General features: G+C 34.1%; 1 protein-coding gene across 7 annotated transcripts in view; it reads left to right on the top strand.

Annotated features, from left to right (window-relative positions):
• Window positions 1-14,238, top strand: part of SUSD4 (sushi domain containing 4) — an 81,315-nt gene that overhangs the window by 23,691 nt on the left and 43,386 nt on the right. For all 7 annotated transcript variants that reach the window (XR_009152980.1, XM_058165495.1, XM_058165492.1 and 4 more), the window contains one exon: window positions 9,844-10,056. Coding sequence is in view for 6 of the 7 variants with exons in the window: in XM_058165495.1 (XP_058021478.1) it covers window positions 9,844-10,056 (213 nt within the window). In the remaining variant the exon portion in view is untranslated. The remainder of the gene's footprint in view (window positions 1-9,843; window positions 10,057-14,238) is intronic.

The raw sequence follows: 14,238 nt of genomic DNA, 5'->3' as shown, positions 1-14,238 counted from the left end.
TACTGAACAATAAGTGCTAGTTCACTTGATTCTTCTGTCACTTATCACCACTGTGTCCGAAGCCAATTTTATGTTTTTAGGTTGGGAGTTTTGCATCCCTGTGCACCTTTGTTCACATTTATCCATATGAATTCACTTGAGATATAATAAACTGCTTGCATTTAGAGAAAGACCTGCCAGAATATATATTTAAAAATATATACATTATAAATAGATAGTTTCTATAACATATAACGATAACATAAAATAATTAAAAGATCAGGGATGATCTTTCAGAATGCTATTCTGTATGCTAGGTAAAAAAAAATATTTATCTTATTCTCATGCTAAGTTTCCTTTCTTGGATGATTACTCCTTAAGGACCCCAAGAGGATCTTCACAGAATTAAACTCAGAAGATATTTGCAGATTCATAGCATGAATAATTTTATTTATTTATTTATTTATTTATTTTTGTCACAACATCATATAAAAAGGATTATATAGTATATAAACATATATATGAGTAAATATTAGGAGGTATAAGCATCAATATATATATAGGAAGAAGAAAAGAAAAGAAAAACAAAAACAAAAACAATAGGACAGGAACGGTAGGCATGTTTGTGCGCTTATGCACGCCCCTTATGGTCCTCTTAGGAATGGGGTGAGGTCAATAGTAGAAAGTTTTTGGTTGAAGCTTTTAGGATTATGGGAAGAGACCACAGAGTCAGGTAAAGTATTCCAAGCACTGATGATTCTGTTACAGAAGTCATATTTTCTGCAATCTAGATTAAAGCGGTTAACATTAAGTTTAAATCTGTTGGTTGCTCTTGTATTGTTGCAATTAAAGCTGAAGTAGTCTTTAACAGGAAGGACATTACAATAGATGATTCTATGAGTTAAACTTAGGTCTTGTCGAAGGCGACGGAGTTCAAGTTTTCTAAGCCTAGGATTTCAAGTCTGGTGGGATAAGGTATTTTGTTGTTTTCAGAGGAATGGAGAACTCTTCTTGTAAAATATTTCTGGACTCGCTCAATTGTATTGATGTCAGAGATGTGGTGAGGGTTCCAAACAGGCGAGCTGTATTCTAGAATTGGTCTAGCAAATGTTTTATATGCTCTGGTTAGTAGTGTAGTGTTTTTGGAAAAGAAGCTACGCAGGATTAGGTTTACAACTCTTAGGGCCTTTTTTGCTATGTAGTTACAGTGGGCTTTGGCACTTAGATCATTTGACATGAAAACTCCAAGGTCTTTAACGGGGTGGGGGTCATCTGTAAGGTAATGTCCATCAAGTATGTACTTAGTGTTTGGGTTCTTTTTTCCAATATGTAAGACTGAGCATTTGCTGGTTGAGATCTGGAGTTGCCAAGTTTTAGGTCTTTTTGGATGATAGATGCATTGTCTGTGGTGTTAAATAGTTTGACATCGTCAGCAAAGAGAACACAATTACTTGCGATATGGTCACAAAGATCATTAATGTATAGTATGAAGAGTGTTGGTCCAAGGACGCTGCCTTGAGGAACGCCACTCTTGACAGGAACAGGATTTGATAGAGCATTGCCAATTTTGACCACTTGTTGTCTGTTGGACAGAAATGCAGATATCCATTTGTGAAGGGGTCCTGAAATGCCATAGGATTTTAGTTTTAGGAGAAGTTTATCATGTACTAATGAGTCAAAAGCTTTGCAGAAGTCTATGTAGATTGCATCTATTGTTTTGCCTTGATCGAGATTTGTAGTCCATATGTTTTTACAGTGAAGAAGTTGTAAGTTGCATGATAATTTTTTCCTGAAACCAAATTGTTTATTGGAGAGTAAGTTGTTAGTTTCTAAGTGTGAGGTAATGGATTGATTGATGATTGATTCCATGACTTTGCAGTTGACGCAGCACAGAGAGATCAGTCTGTAATTTTCAACTAAGCTGGGGTCTCCTTTTTTGAAGATAGGGATGACTGTGGCTAGTGACCAAAGTTTGGGAAGGGAACTGGTTGTGAAAGCTTTGTCAAAGATTATGCTTAGGGGTTCTGCTATATTAGTGGAAAGTTTTTTTAAGAAGTATGCGCAGAGTCCATCTGGTCCAATAGATAGCGATGGTTTCAAGTTTTGAAGAGCTTTTTCAACGTTTTCTTCTGTGAAATCTATATGGGTTAAGTCATCATATTCAATGCTAGTGCGTTTATGGAATGTCGGATATGTGTTATTGCTGTTAACAAAAACTGAGCCAAAGAAACTGTTGAAGAGGTTAGCTTTAACTGTTTCGTCATTGTATTCTTTGTTGTTAGAATCTTTTAGTGGTGGGATGGATCTTGAATCTTTAAGTTTATTGTTCACAAAATTATAAAAGGCACGATTGGAATTTGTGCGCAAAAGGTTCTCTTCTTGCTTGGTGTGATAGTTTGTGCATTCAGTTTTTATTTGGTTGCATATATTTTTGTAGCGGATTTTGAAATTTGCTACACAGCCTTTTTTGTTTCTTTTCCAGAGGGATTTTTTTTAATTGAAGCTTTTTTTTTGGTATGGGTAGTTTGCTTTATAATAATATTTTTATATTATAAATATTTTATATTTATTTATATATTATTTTATATTTATTTATATATTTATTATTTTATATTATTTTTTATATTATTATAATAATAATAGCATGCATAATGGAGAACTGTTTTAAACAATATAGAGTAAAATGGAATAATTAATGCTGAACTGTGAGCTTTTTCTCTTAGCTTTTAAAGAAAGAAAATCTTAAAGTGCAGACCATTGAGATGCAATGCCAGCTTTTAAAAAGTCATTACAGGATCAGAGACTGTCCTGTAGCTTCATGTATTGTCTTTGGCTATTTCGGGGAGTATGCTTCAGGTCTTAGTATGTAAGCAGCTGGCTTTGTCTTTTATTTAGTCTTTAACTTAATATTAGGCAGGAGTGCAATTTAAGGCTGTTTATCCCTGTCTGAAATAAAGTCTGATTGAACCCTTGTACAAGATCAAATTAAAATCTTTGTAATGAGTAGTAAAATATAATTGTCCTTCTAAGGGTTGAGAAGCATCTTAAGGATAGGATTGCACCAGGCAGACCTGGTGTAAAATTTAAGGTCCAATTTATTTTGTGTGCCAATTGCTTACTTTGCTGGATTGGGAGATCTCTCTCAGAAGGACTCATACCCTAATCACCTCCTGTTTGACAATATAGTACCCTTATTAATTCCAGAATGCAGGCAATTACAGTCCATGTAACTCTTCTCCTCTTTGAGGTGCATGGTTACCAGTGGGATTAAAGAAGCAACTCAAGGTATGGATTCCTACATGGTTTAGGAATGGGCACCTTTAAGATAGTTTTCCTCTTATTGCTTCTGCCAAACCTGTAACATCTGAGAAAGTAGGTGTATTCCAGTTCCTGGCTATAAAGCAGTGAAGGCAAACCTTTTAGAGACCGAGTGCCCAAACTGCAACCCAAAACCCACTTATTGATCGCAAAGTTCCAACACGGCAACTTAAGCTGAATAATGAGGTTTTACTACCTTAAATAATAATAAACAAGGCAGAGTTCAGTTAAATGTTCTAAGAAAAATGTGATAAATACACTTTTATGCCCCTTCATTTTTTTTCTGCTTTTGAAATATTACATTTAGCAACAATAAAAAAGAAAAACTTTTGTAATATCATTTCTCTTTCCCTCCTTCTCTGTCTCTCTCTTTCTCCCTCCCTCCTTTTCTCTCTTTCCCTTCCTCTCTGTCTTTCTCTCCCTCTCTTCCCCTCCCTCCCTCCCTCTCTCCCCCCTGTGAGAGAGAGACGAAATGGAGCTGGGCTGGACCGTGCCCATAGAGAGTGCTCTGGCATGTGTGCCATAGGTTCACCACCACTGCTGTAAAGCATAACCATCTTGCCCATGGGGTCAAGAGATGTGCTTTCTCTCTGAAAGAGCATCTCCCCCTTCCCGAGATTCATATTGTCTCAGTTTTGCTGAGCTTTTTAAAGAAAGAAAATCTTAAAGTGCAGACCATTGAGATGCAATGCCAGCTTTTTAAAAAGTCATTACAGGATCAGAGACTGTCCTGTAGCTTCATGTATTGTCTTTGGCTATTTCGGGGAGTATGCTTCAGGTCTTAGTATGTAAGCAGCTGGCTTTGTCTTTTATTTAGTCTTTAACTTAATATTAGGCAGGAGTGCAATTTAAGGCTGTTTATCCCTGTCTGAAATAAAGTCTGATTGAACCCTTGTACAAGATCAAATTAAAATCTTTGTAATGAGTAGTAAAATATAATTGTCCTTCTAAGGGTTGAGAAGCATCTTAAGGATAGGATTGCACCAGGCAGACCTGGTGTAAAATTTAAGGTCCAATTTATTTTGTGTGCCAATTGCTTACTTTGCTGGATTGGGAGATCTCTCTCAGAAGGACTCATACCCTAATCACCTCCTGTTTGACAATATAGTACCCTTATTAATTCCAGAATGCAGGCAATTACAGTCCATGTAACTCTTCTCCTCTTTGAGGTGCATGGTTACCAGTGGGATTAAAGAAGCAACTCAAGGTATGGATTCCTACATGGTTTAGGAATGGGCACCTTTAAGATAGTTTTCCTCTTATTGCTTCTGCCAAACCTGTAACATCTGAGAAAGTAGGTGTATTCCAGTTCATGGCTGTAAAGCAGTGAAGGCAAACCTTTTAGAGACTGAGTGCCCAAACTGCAACCCAAAACCCACTTATTTATTGCAAAGTTCCAACACGGCAACTTAAGCTGAATAATGAGGTTTTACTACCTTAAATAATGATAAACAAGGCAGAGTTCAGTTAAATGTTCTAAGAAAAATGTGATAAATACACTTTTATGCCCCTTCATTTTTTTTCTGCTTTTGAAATATTACATTTAGCAACAATAAAAAAGAAAAACTTTTGTAATATCATTTCTCTTTCCCTCCTTCTCTGTCTCTCTCTTTCTCCCTCCCTCCTTCTCTCTCTTTCCCTTCCTCTCTCTCTTTCTCTCCCTCTCTTCCCCTCCCTCCCTCCCTCTCTCCCCCCTGTGGGAGAGACGAAATGGAGCTGGGCTGGACCGTGCCCATAGAGAGTGCTCTGGCATGTGTGCCATAGGTTCACCACCACTGCTGTAAAGCATAACCATCTTGCCCATTGGGTCAAGAGATGTGCTTTCTCTGTGAAAGAGCATCTCCCCCTTCCCGAGATTCATATTGTCTCAGTTTTGCTGAGCTTTTTTAAAGCTGTGGGAATTTAGCTCTTCCAACAGGTTCTGTACCTTGGTGACCCAGTCTAGTGGTTATAAATCTTTTTGAATTGGTTGTCTTGCCCCATGCATGGTTATTTATTTATCTGTTTTGTTATTGTTGGAAGAAATGTCCTTCTGGGTTCAGTTCCAAGTGGGGAAAAAGACTCTGGAAACATGGGAGACTGCTTGGAAAGATGGTTTAATGGTGGATAGGATCACCTGAGTTTTATGCCCTCTCTGGACTTTGAACTTCCTGGGGCACAGGAGGAATATCCTGATTGGTTGTCAGACTCCCAGGGGGTGGGGTGTTAGCTAACCTTGCTGGCTGATGTAATCTTCCCAGGTGCAATCCGGTGAGTTTCTGTTGCTATATGGGTCCTTTGTGTTGTAGATGGGATGCTGAGGCCTTAATGGCCCATTGACAAAGGTGTGTGGAATCAGTTTCTGCCGCCCTTTTAAGGCGGAAATATTCTGCCTTTTTAGTATATCCTAAAATATTTCATTTTTCTAGGAGAGGGGTGGGTTTTAACTTCCAACATTATATTTACTACTTTTAAAGGCAAGATCTGTCCTTCCTTTGATTAAGGTATATGTAGAGTAGATAGTTAGGAATGATTCTTGTGTTCTCCTTTTGTCTTTCACTTTGCCTGTTCTTTGTCTTTGAAATTACTAGTCTGATCTTTCTGACTTCTTTCCTAGGCTCACATTGGCAAAGTGTTTTTGATTATTGGTTTTCCTCCTAATAGCATATTTGAAAAAGTTCTTTTTAAATTGTAAGACAATGTGCATTTCTGACTTTTCAACAGCATTCTCTTCCATTGATACATTTGAAATCAAAATTCTTTGCCATTTCATCATATATTCTTTAACTTGCTCTTCTTCTGTTTCAAATCTTTATTTATATATTTTAGCAATCACATGTTCATCATATGTACATAATTCATTCTGTTTTATTGCATTCTATTTCCAGTTTCCTGTATTAGCAAATTGTTATATGTTAACCATTTGAGTTTGCCTTCTGTTTTTTTCTATAAAGCATGCTTGAGCCTCAGGCTAACAAAAGTATTTTTGGGCTTAGAATGGATTTGCATATATAGTGTATTCACAGTGTGGTATTCCTGATATAATGATTTGTTTAAAAATCTTCAATTACTTTGTCATAGTCTAACTAAAACCCACAATTCAAACCATAATCTTATTTGATCAAGAAGGGAATTACAATTATAAAAGACTGGAAACGCCTTTATAGATTTTTTCTGAAAATGGATAGAAATGAACTGCTGATTTCAGGATTTATTAATTTAAAATATTTTTATAGGAAGAAGGAAACTATAATATGCAATATGGAAGAGTAGAAATGGAAATAATTGCTATGTTTGTAAGAGCAGAATTAATTAATCTTTAATCTCTTTCATACTTTTCTTATTTTTCCCTTTTTTCATCCTTTTATATTTTTCTATTTCTTCTATTTTTCTATGTTTCTGTAGTTTTTAAAATCTTTGTAAAATCTTCTTGTAATAAAAAATATTTTAAAAAGTTGAAGCATGGCTTTGTCCATGATCTGCTGCATTTACAAATATTCAGACCGATCACAGTGATAGTACTAAGTTAAATAGCAAATCATATTGCTTAAGTCATAAATTGATATAATTTAGGTTGCAAGTATTAGATTTGAGGAAAAGCTAAGGTGAACATGCACTGGTTTGTGATAACCAGTGCTAATAACAATATATTGCTCTTACCAATATACTTTGTATTACCATTATTTATCACCTGCTAGTTACAGGTAGATTGTTATATATTCCAATATATGTATATGCAAATATCTTTAGATCATTTGCTCTGTGTGGTCTGTAGGAATTAATAGTGAATAGTAACATGAATAGTAACTGCTTCATTTCTGTTTTCATATTTGAACAGTGGGATACAGACTATTTGAAATGTTTCATCAGGCAATAATACCAACATAGTAATAAATGCACAAACATGCAGAATGGAAAATATTTATGCTTAGTGTGCAGACTTTTCTAGATATTATTAAAATGGTAAACTGCACATTTGATTTTTTAAAAAAAAAAATTCTAGGTTTCTCTCTCCTGCTATGTCAGCTAAGAAATTGTTTTGGTATTCAGCAAATGTTCAAGTTTAATAGCCTCATTTTCTGGAATGCTTATTTCCATTTTGCATTACACTTTTTTATAAACAGCATTATATATATTTTAATAAGTTTCATAAATACATAATTGCTAAATAAATATTTGTATACATGAAAATGAAACCTGGCATTAATGATAATTGACTCAGTTTGAAAGATAATTTCCTCAGTCTCTTTTTCCTACTGTATGGAAGTGAAGTCTTGCATGTTTTCCATGATTGTGCCCCATGACACACTTGTTGTAACTCTGTGATAATAAGATGGTTGTGAATAAGTATAATAGCATTTGAATAAAATGTAAACATCCATAAAATACTTGTGAAACTTAGAGGCTGTATAAACATTTGATTCAAATACAATACAATAAAATTTTCTCTTTGAATGTTTTCAAATTGATTTGTTGATTTGGATTTTTGCATGTCATCTTTATGAATAAACAATTCATCACAATATTGATTTGAATTAAATCAGTTTAAAAAATTGGGTCTCGGTTGACTTGCAAAACTTAATGTAGCTGAAACAGCATAATCATTAACTCAGATAAAATCTGAGATTGGGACCACCATATAGAGAAAATTCTTCTCAAAAGGGCCAAATATTTAAAGGCTAAAAGAAAACTAGTTGACCTCTACATCTAGATATTGGGTGGAAACAACTGAAGCCTAGGGAAAAAAATCAAATGCTAGGGACAAATAGGCTTTTATAAAAGGGAAGTGTAATCTTCATTTAGCTTTTGTCTTTTGGGAGTTGTGTTATTTCTCCTCCAAGACTAGCTGACAGCAGTTTAAAGGGAAAAGTCCCACCTCAGCCAATAGTAATAGCATCATATATAGTGAATTTAGACAGGAAGCTACTGGTAGTTGCAATATATATTCCGTTTTATTATGGATTGAGATCTAAGATGTATAAACGTGTTTTGGCTTATATATGTTTGTTTGAGAACATGGGTTTGAGGGACAAACTAGTCTCTGAGTTGATAGTGACCAAGATCAACTTCTTCAGAAATCAGTTGTTTCTTCTTCCTTTTTCTTTCTAATTGTCATTTAGATGTTTGTTTTCACTGTTGCACATAATAAAGATTTAAATGCTTAATGGAGCAGTGGTACCCACCCTAAGAAAGGGATCCACTCTTTAATACATCATTTACTTTTTGTCATGAACAGAGTTATAACTCAGAAAATACTCTAGACCAGGGGCGTCAAATTGGCAGACTGTGGACTGGATGCATCACATGCAGGCCATGCCCACCCCAGCTCTGCAAAGGGAAAAAGTGTCAAGCTCAAAAATGAAAAGCTCAATATGACACGATCAAGTTTGACACCCGTGCTCTAGTCTGTCTAAAAATGGCATTCCACAGGAACTTAACACAGTTTTAAGGTGTTCAGGAGAAGTTCTTCTTTTTATCTAAATCTAAGATTTGTTTGAAGTTAACGAGTTTTTGGCTGCAAATTAAAAGCTATTTAACGTGTTCTGTAATGACTTCTGGCCAAAATATTTTTAAAAACAGACCTTTATTTGTCCACTTAGATTGCAGGCTGTATCATTCATTCATTCATTCATTCATTCATTCATTCATTCATTCATTCATTCATTCATTCATTCATGCATTCATTTAATTTCAATAGCTGCTCAACTCAACCAAGTGACTCTGGATGGTATTCAATTCTAATAGCCGGATGGATAGAAACTCTTGGTTCCTCATCTTGGCTAACTTCAAAAAGCTTGGCAGAATCAAACCTGGTTACTATTTGAATGGAAAGGCCTTGGAAAATACTAGTGAAGTAGTCTAGGGTGGAAATAGAGAAAGCATTTCAGGAGAAAAAAATGGCAAACTGGCTGTGTTAAGAATCTTCATGAAGTCACCAAGAGTTAAGCTCAGAAATGGCTAAATTGTCATGATGAACTAAATTTCCATGATTAGTGTAAAAAGCATTGCACTTTATCAACTTACTGGTTTTATATTGTCTGTGTCTGTTAAGTTTTTAATTTGCTATTTTGTATTTTATTGTTCGAAATCAGTTTACTGTAAACTAGGGGTTAAAGTGCGAGACTAGGAGCATGGAGACCTGAATCATAGACCTACTTTAGAATAGAGGCCAACTGGGTGATTTGGGACCAGATGTTCAGTCCTAAGAAGAAGGTGATGCAAATCACTTCCAAAAGCATTGCCTACAATGTGGATGGACTTCTTCATGTGGTCACAAGAAGTTAAGATTAAAATAATTAAAATAAGAAATACTAATAATATTAAGCACTGTTTGGTGCTATAAAGATTTGATGTGTGTTGTGTGTGTGCAAAAGGGAAGCTAAACACATGCTTGGGAATCAACTGAGATATCTTATTTCAGACTCTACCCATTAGCTTTGGAAATACTCTATGCAAGTTATGTTTTGGAATCTCTATCTCAGCTCAGTTTAGCAAACACTAGAGATAGAAAGAATAAGATATAACTGTCTGACTGAACTTAAATATTTTACATCTTTGTTGATGTAGGTTTTGACGAACTCCATGCTTGTTCTGATCCTGGATTCCCTGAATATGGATATAAAATGCCCAGCACAGGTGTTTTCTTTGAAAGTTCAGTTGTCCGGTTTCATTGCCAAGAAGGATACAGGCTTAAGGGTCCATCCCAAAAGCTTTGTGAAAGACATTTTAATGGCTCCCTAAGCTGGAAGCCAAGTGATAAACCTGTGTGCCTACAAGAAGGTAAGTCTAACTTACAAATTTCACTTGTAAAAAAATCTCCATGGTTGTACTATCTCTGTGCTTCTGGTTTATGAGATTGTGCTATAATTTCTGAGATGATTTTAAAACAATGTTTATTTTAATACTGCATATTCACAAAGAAAAAGGTGGCATCGCTGAGTCAAATAAAAATATGCATTTCTTTTGACACTAAAAATCAGAATTCATTAAATACTCTGTCCATGAACAGAAGCTGATATTCCCAAAAAAGCTGTTTTAAAAATATTTGTGACAAATGTGATACATTTTAATAGGAAAATTATAAATTAAAGATGCAGGTGGTACATCCAAATAAAATAGATACAAATTTAGTATTTAATTATTCTTCAGATGTTATTTGTATTACTTTAAAGTTCTATTTTAAGAGCAGGATGATTAACTTATAATAAAGGTAGATGTTAATCAGAATATAAAATCTGTTATGTATTACTGGAAGGTTGTAAATTTAACTGGAAGTGAAAAGGAATGGCACATGCAATTGTTTTAAAACTATTATTTCTATATTAGGAATGCATCTATTGTTTTCTGTGTAATTATTTCTTACATGCATTTTTAATTATGGAATCTTTGAGAGGAGCAGAGTTAGACAAGGAAATTATCAATATATGTCAGTCTAAGGAGAAATGAAATTTTCAACATCTATTAAACATTGTGTTCTGTATTAATATTAGTGGTGTTGCTAAGATTAAGATTACAGAAAAGAAAGACTCTGCTTATTTGCACGTAGAAAAAACTCCGTTGAAAGTTCTGCTCTGTTGAAAGTTCTGCTGATGAATTGTTTTTCAGTGTATTTCAGTACTTTAAGGAAGTTCAGGCTTTGGTCTATGAATAGAGTTGTGACCATTAATACCAGTTCAGCATGTCTTTGAGGTATGAGGGGACCCTAGAAGAGAATGAATTTGCTATTGGCATAAATCATATTCTGACTGAATGTGTTTTATCCCCCATCAGATATAAATTGATTTAGAAAAATACTACTTCATCTGTATTGTGTGATATTTTAGTTGTAAAAGTGAGCCTAAATATATCATGAACCAATTTTTTTTAGCATCAACCATATAAAATAAGAATAAGCATTATCTGTTTATCACATAAGCAAATTATATATTTTACATATTTTAATAAAATTATTAAGCATATTTTTATATGTGAAATTTTCACAAAATTCTGCAAGATTATTTCTAAAATGGGTGCCATAAGCTTCTTCATTTTTATGCATTTCCATTTTGAATTCTCTCTCCTCAAGAGTCTGTCACAATTTTATCTACAATATATATATGGTCATCAGTGAATATAGCTCAGCCTCACCAGGAAATGGACCATCATTTTTTATTTTTTATTTTTGTTTGTTTACATTTATACCCCGCCCTTCTCCGAAGACTCAGGGCGGCTTACAGTGTATAAGGCAATAGTCTCATTCTATTTGTATATTTTTACAAAGTCAACTTATTGCCCCCCCAACAATCTGGGTCCTCATTTTACCTACCTTATAAAGGATGGAAGGCTGAGTCAACCTTGGGCCGGGCTTGAACCTGCAGTAATTGCAGGCTTTGTGTTCTTAATAACAGGCTTTACCAGCCTGAGCTATTCCAGCCCAATGATGAGTAAATAATGATAATTTACTGGGTCATCCTTTAGCAACAGTTGTTTAAAAGCAAGCTGAACTACACATGTTTTTCGTGTTTTTTAGCAAAGGAAAAAGTAAGAGTAAATAATTTGTTGGAGATGTAGAATAAAAGCAGATTCTTTTCTGCTCTGGATTAACAGAGAAATTGCCTTGAAGTTTATTGTGTATAACTTGTCTTTGGAAATAGCTAAGAGTGGGATCCTATTGATTTTGCTAAATATTTCAGTTGTATTCTGTACACTCAACAGTTCTGTATTGCTGGAGGGATAGGTGGTGGCATTGTGTAAGTTATTTCTTTCATTCTTGACAGACAAGGTTACTTAGGTGGGAAGTTGGGGAGGGACTATATTCTCTTTATCAATAAAAAGTTCCACAGTTCCCTATATTTATCATCTGCATAAAACTGCTGGGTGAAGTTTTGTGGAATTCAGGCTCTGATATTAATAACGTAGAGATGATACAAGCTCTATTCATTCACTTTATCTGATCTCAGAGAAAGAAGTATATAAGCATAAAATGAAAATACCATTTGTAAATGAGTTGTCTAAGTCAATTTATTTTGAGGAGTCACATTTCTAAAATAACAGATTTGTACAGTAGTTCAGGTTGCTCTGTTCTGGTATTCTTTCTCTTTGACACCTTCACCTGGTTTCCTATTTGCTGCCATTCTGACAAAGGCACATCTTTCACAGTTACTCAACTTGAAATAGCTCCTTCCAGATTTGATGCGTCTCACTTTATATGAGATTTCTCTTGAAAACAATCTGATATTTGATGCCAAAGACTGGATGACCACATTATATCTATTTTAGTTTACTCACACTAAATCTGTTTTCAGCTCCATACAAATTGCTGCTATTTAGTTTTGGAAGGATCACATGGCTCGGGGCCTGAATACTTTAAAAATCGACCTCTTAAATAGCAATTTTCCCACTTGTTCTCATCATCGTTTAAGAGCATTGTTTTAGGTCTTCTTTTTGAAACAGCATATGGGTTATAGTCACAGGTTTTAATCCCAGTTATTTATAAAAACTTACTGTTCCAGGAAGTATTTAGTTAACTTTATTGTTTTTTATTATATTTTAGCTTTTATAATCAGTTGCTGTTTCTATCAAATCAAATTTAGTATTGCAATAATTGATCAAAGCAAACATTGATTTTTAAGAAAATCATGAGGTATGAATCCTTATTTTTACCAGCATAAGTATTGTCTGGTGAATTCTGCTGACCCATGGACAGAATTTGGCAGATATAATTTGTAATTATATACACATTTGTAATATGTGAAATACTTTTTGCAAATAATTATTCTAGACACATTGCATAATCTCTAACTGCATCATGGCATAAATTCTGGGCAAACCTATAAACTAAAAGTTTGCTTTCTGGTTTCTTCAAGCAGGAGGCCTAGAAATGGTAATGTACAATTATGAATACAAATCTGACTGGGGCAAAATAGTATTTTTAGCTAGAGTTTAAAAAAACACACTCTCCCATACTTGTAGACTGAATTAGTTCTTTAAATGTATTATTTCCTGGGTTCTAAAAATGACTCACCTAACATTTTGCTTGCTGTTATTACCTCACATTCATCAGTGTTGAGATTATAAATGTTCTGTTTACAATACAACATGCATGCAGCTGTCATTTGGCAGAGATACACAAATATATTTATTTATTTATTTATTTATTTAATTATTTAATTAATTAATTATTTATTTATTATCCTTTTAATAATATCATAGATGCATAGAGGAGGGAAAGGGAAGGGAAGAGAGGAGAGGAGAGAGACTTTCCTCATGCAAAACCTGGATAATTCTGGGTTATAATTGCCAATCAACTGAGAAAAATACTGAATGCTTTGGGCAAAATTATCACTTCTTGGCTTAAATAATTTTACTAGATTGTTGGACACTATTCCACAAAGATCTACTATTTACTCATTGGAGAAAGGTAATAAAGAGAAATATGAAACTAATAATTGATAGATCAGAGATAGTTCAGCAGGGAGTAAAATCTATTTGAATCCTTTTTAACAAAAACATACTACTAATTTCTTTTTAATAGTTGGGCTTTTATAAAGAGAGAGAGAGAACAAATCATCCATTGATCCCTTAAAATGCAATCTTACTCTTTTTAAACATTTAACTATAATTTGGTTTTTTACATTACTTTCAGCCTGTCTGACTATCCAAATGGCTATAATGATCAAGCATTAATTATTTTTATTATTTAATAATCTGTATATGCATCAGAGTAACTGTAAACATTGATAAATGAAAAAAATAATCAAATTACTGATTGATTGGGACCTCTTCGTTTTATCTCATACAAATATCAAATATGCAACTTGTATAGAAAAATATGAATGTTTCTGTAAAAACATATGAGCAAAACAATACTATTACAGAATAACACAGGAGCCAATGATTTTAGAGCTGGTTACAATTGAGGCAACCAACCAATCTGCCAAATAAATAAATAAATGAAAACAAGCATGGATTGGCTTTTCCCAA

This window comes from Ahaetulla prasina, chromosome 1, assembly GCF_028640845.1.
Source record: "Ahaetulla prasina isolate Xishuangbanna chromosome 1, ASM2864084v1, whole genome shotgun sequence".
NCBI lineage: Eukaryota > Metazoa > Chordata > Lepidosauria > Squamata > Colubridae > Ahaetulla > Ahaetulla prasina.
Note: the sequence above shows the minus strand (reverse complement) of the source record. Positions and strands in the feature narration are given on the sequence as shown.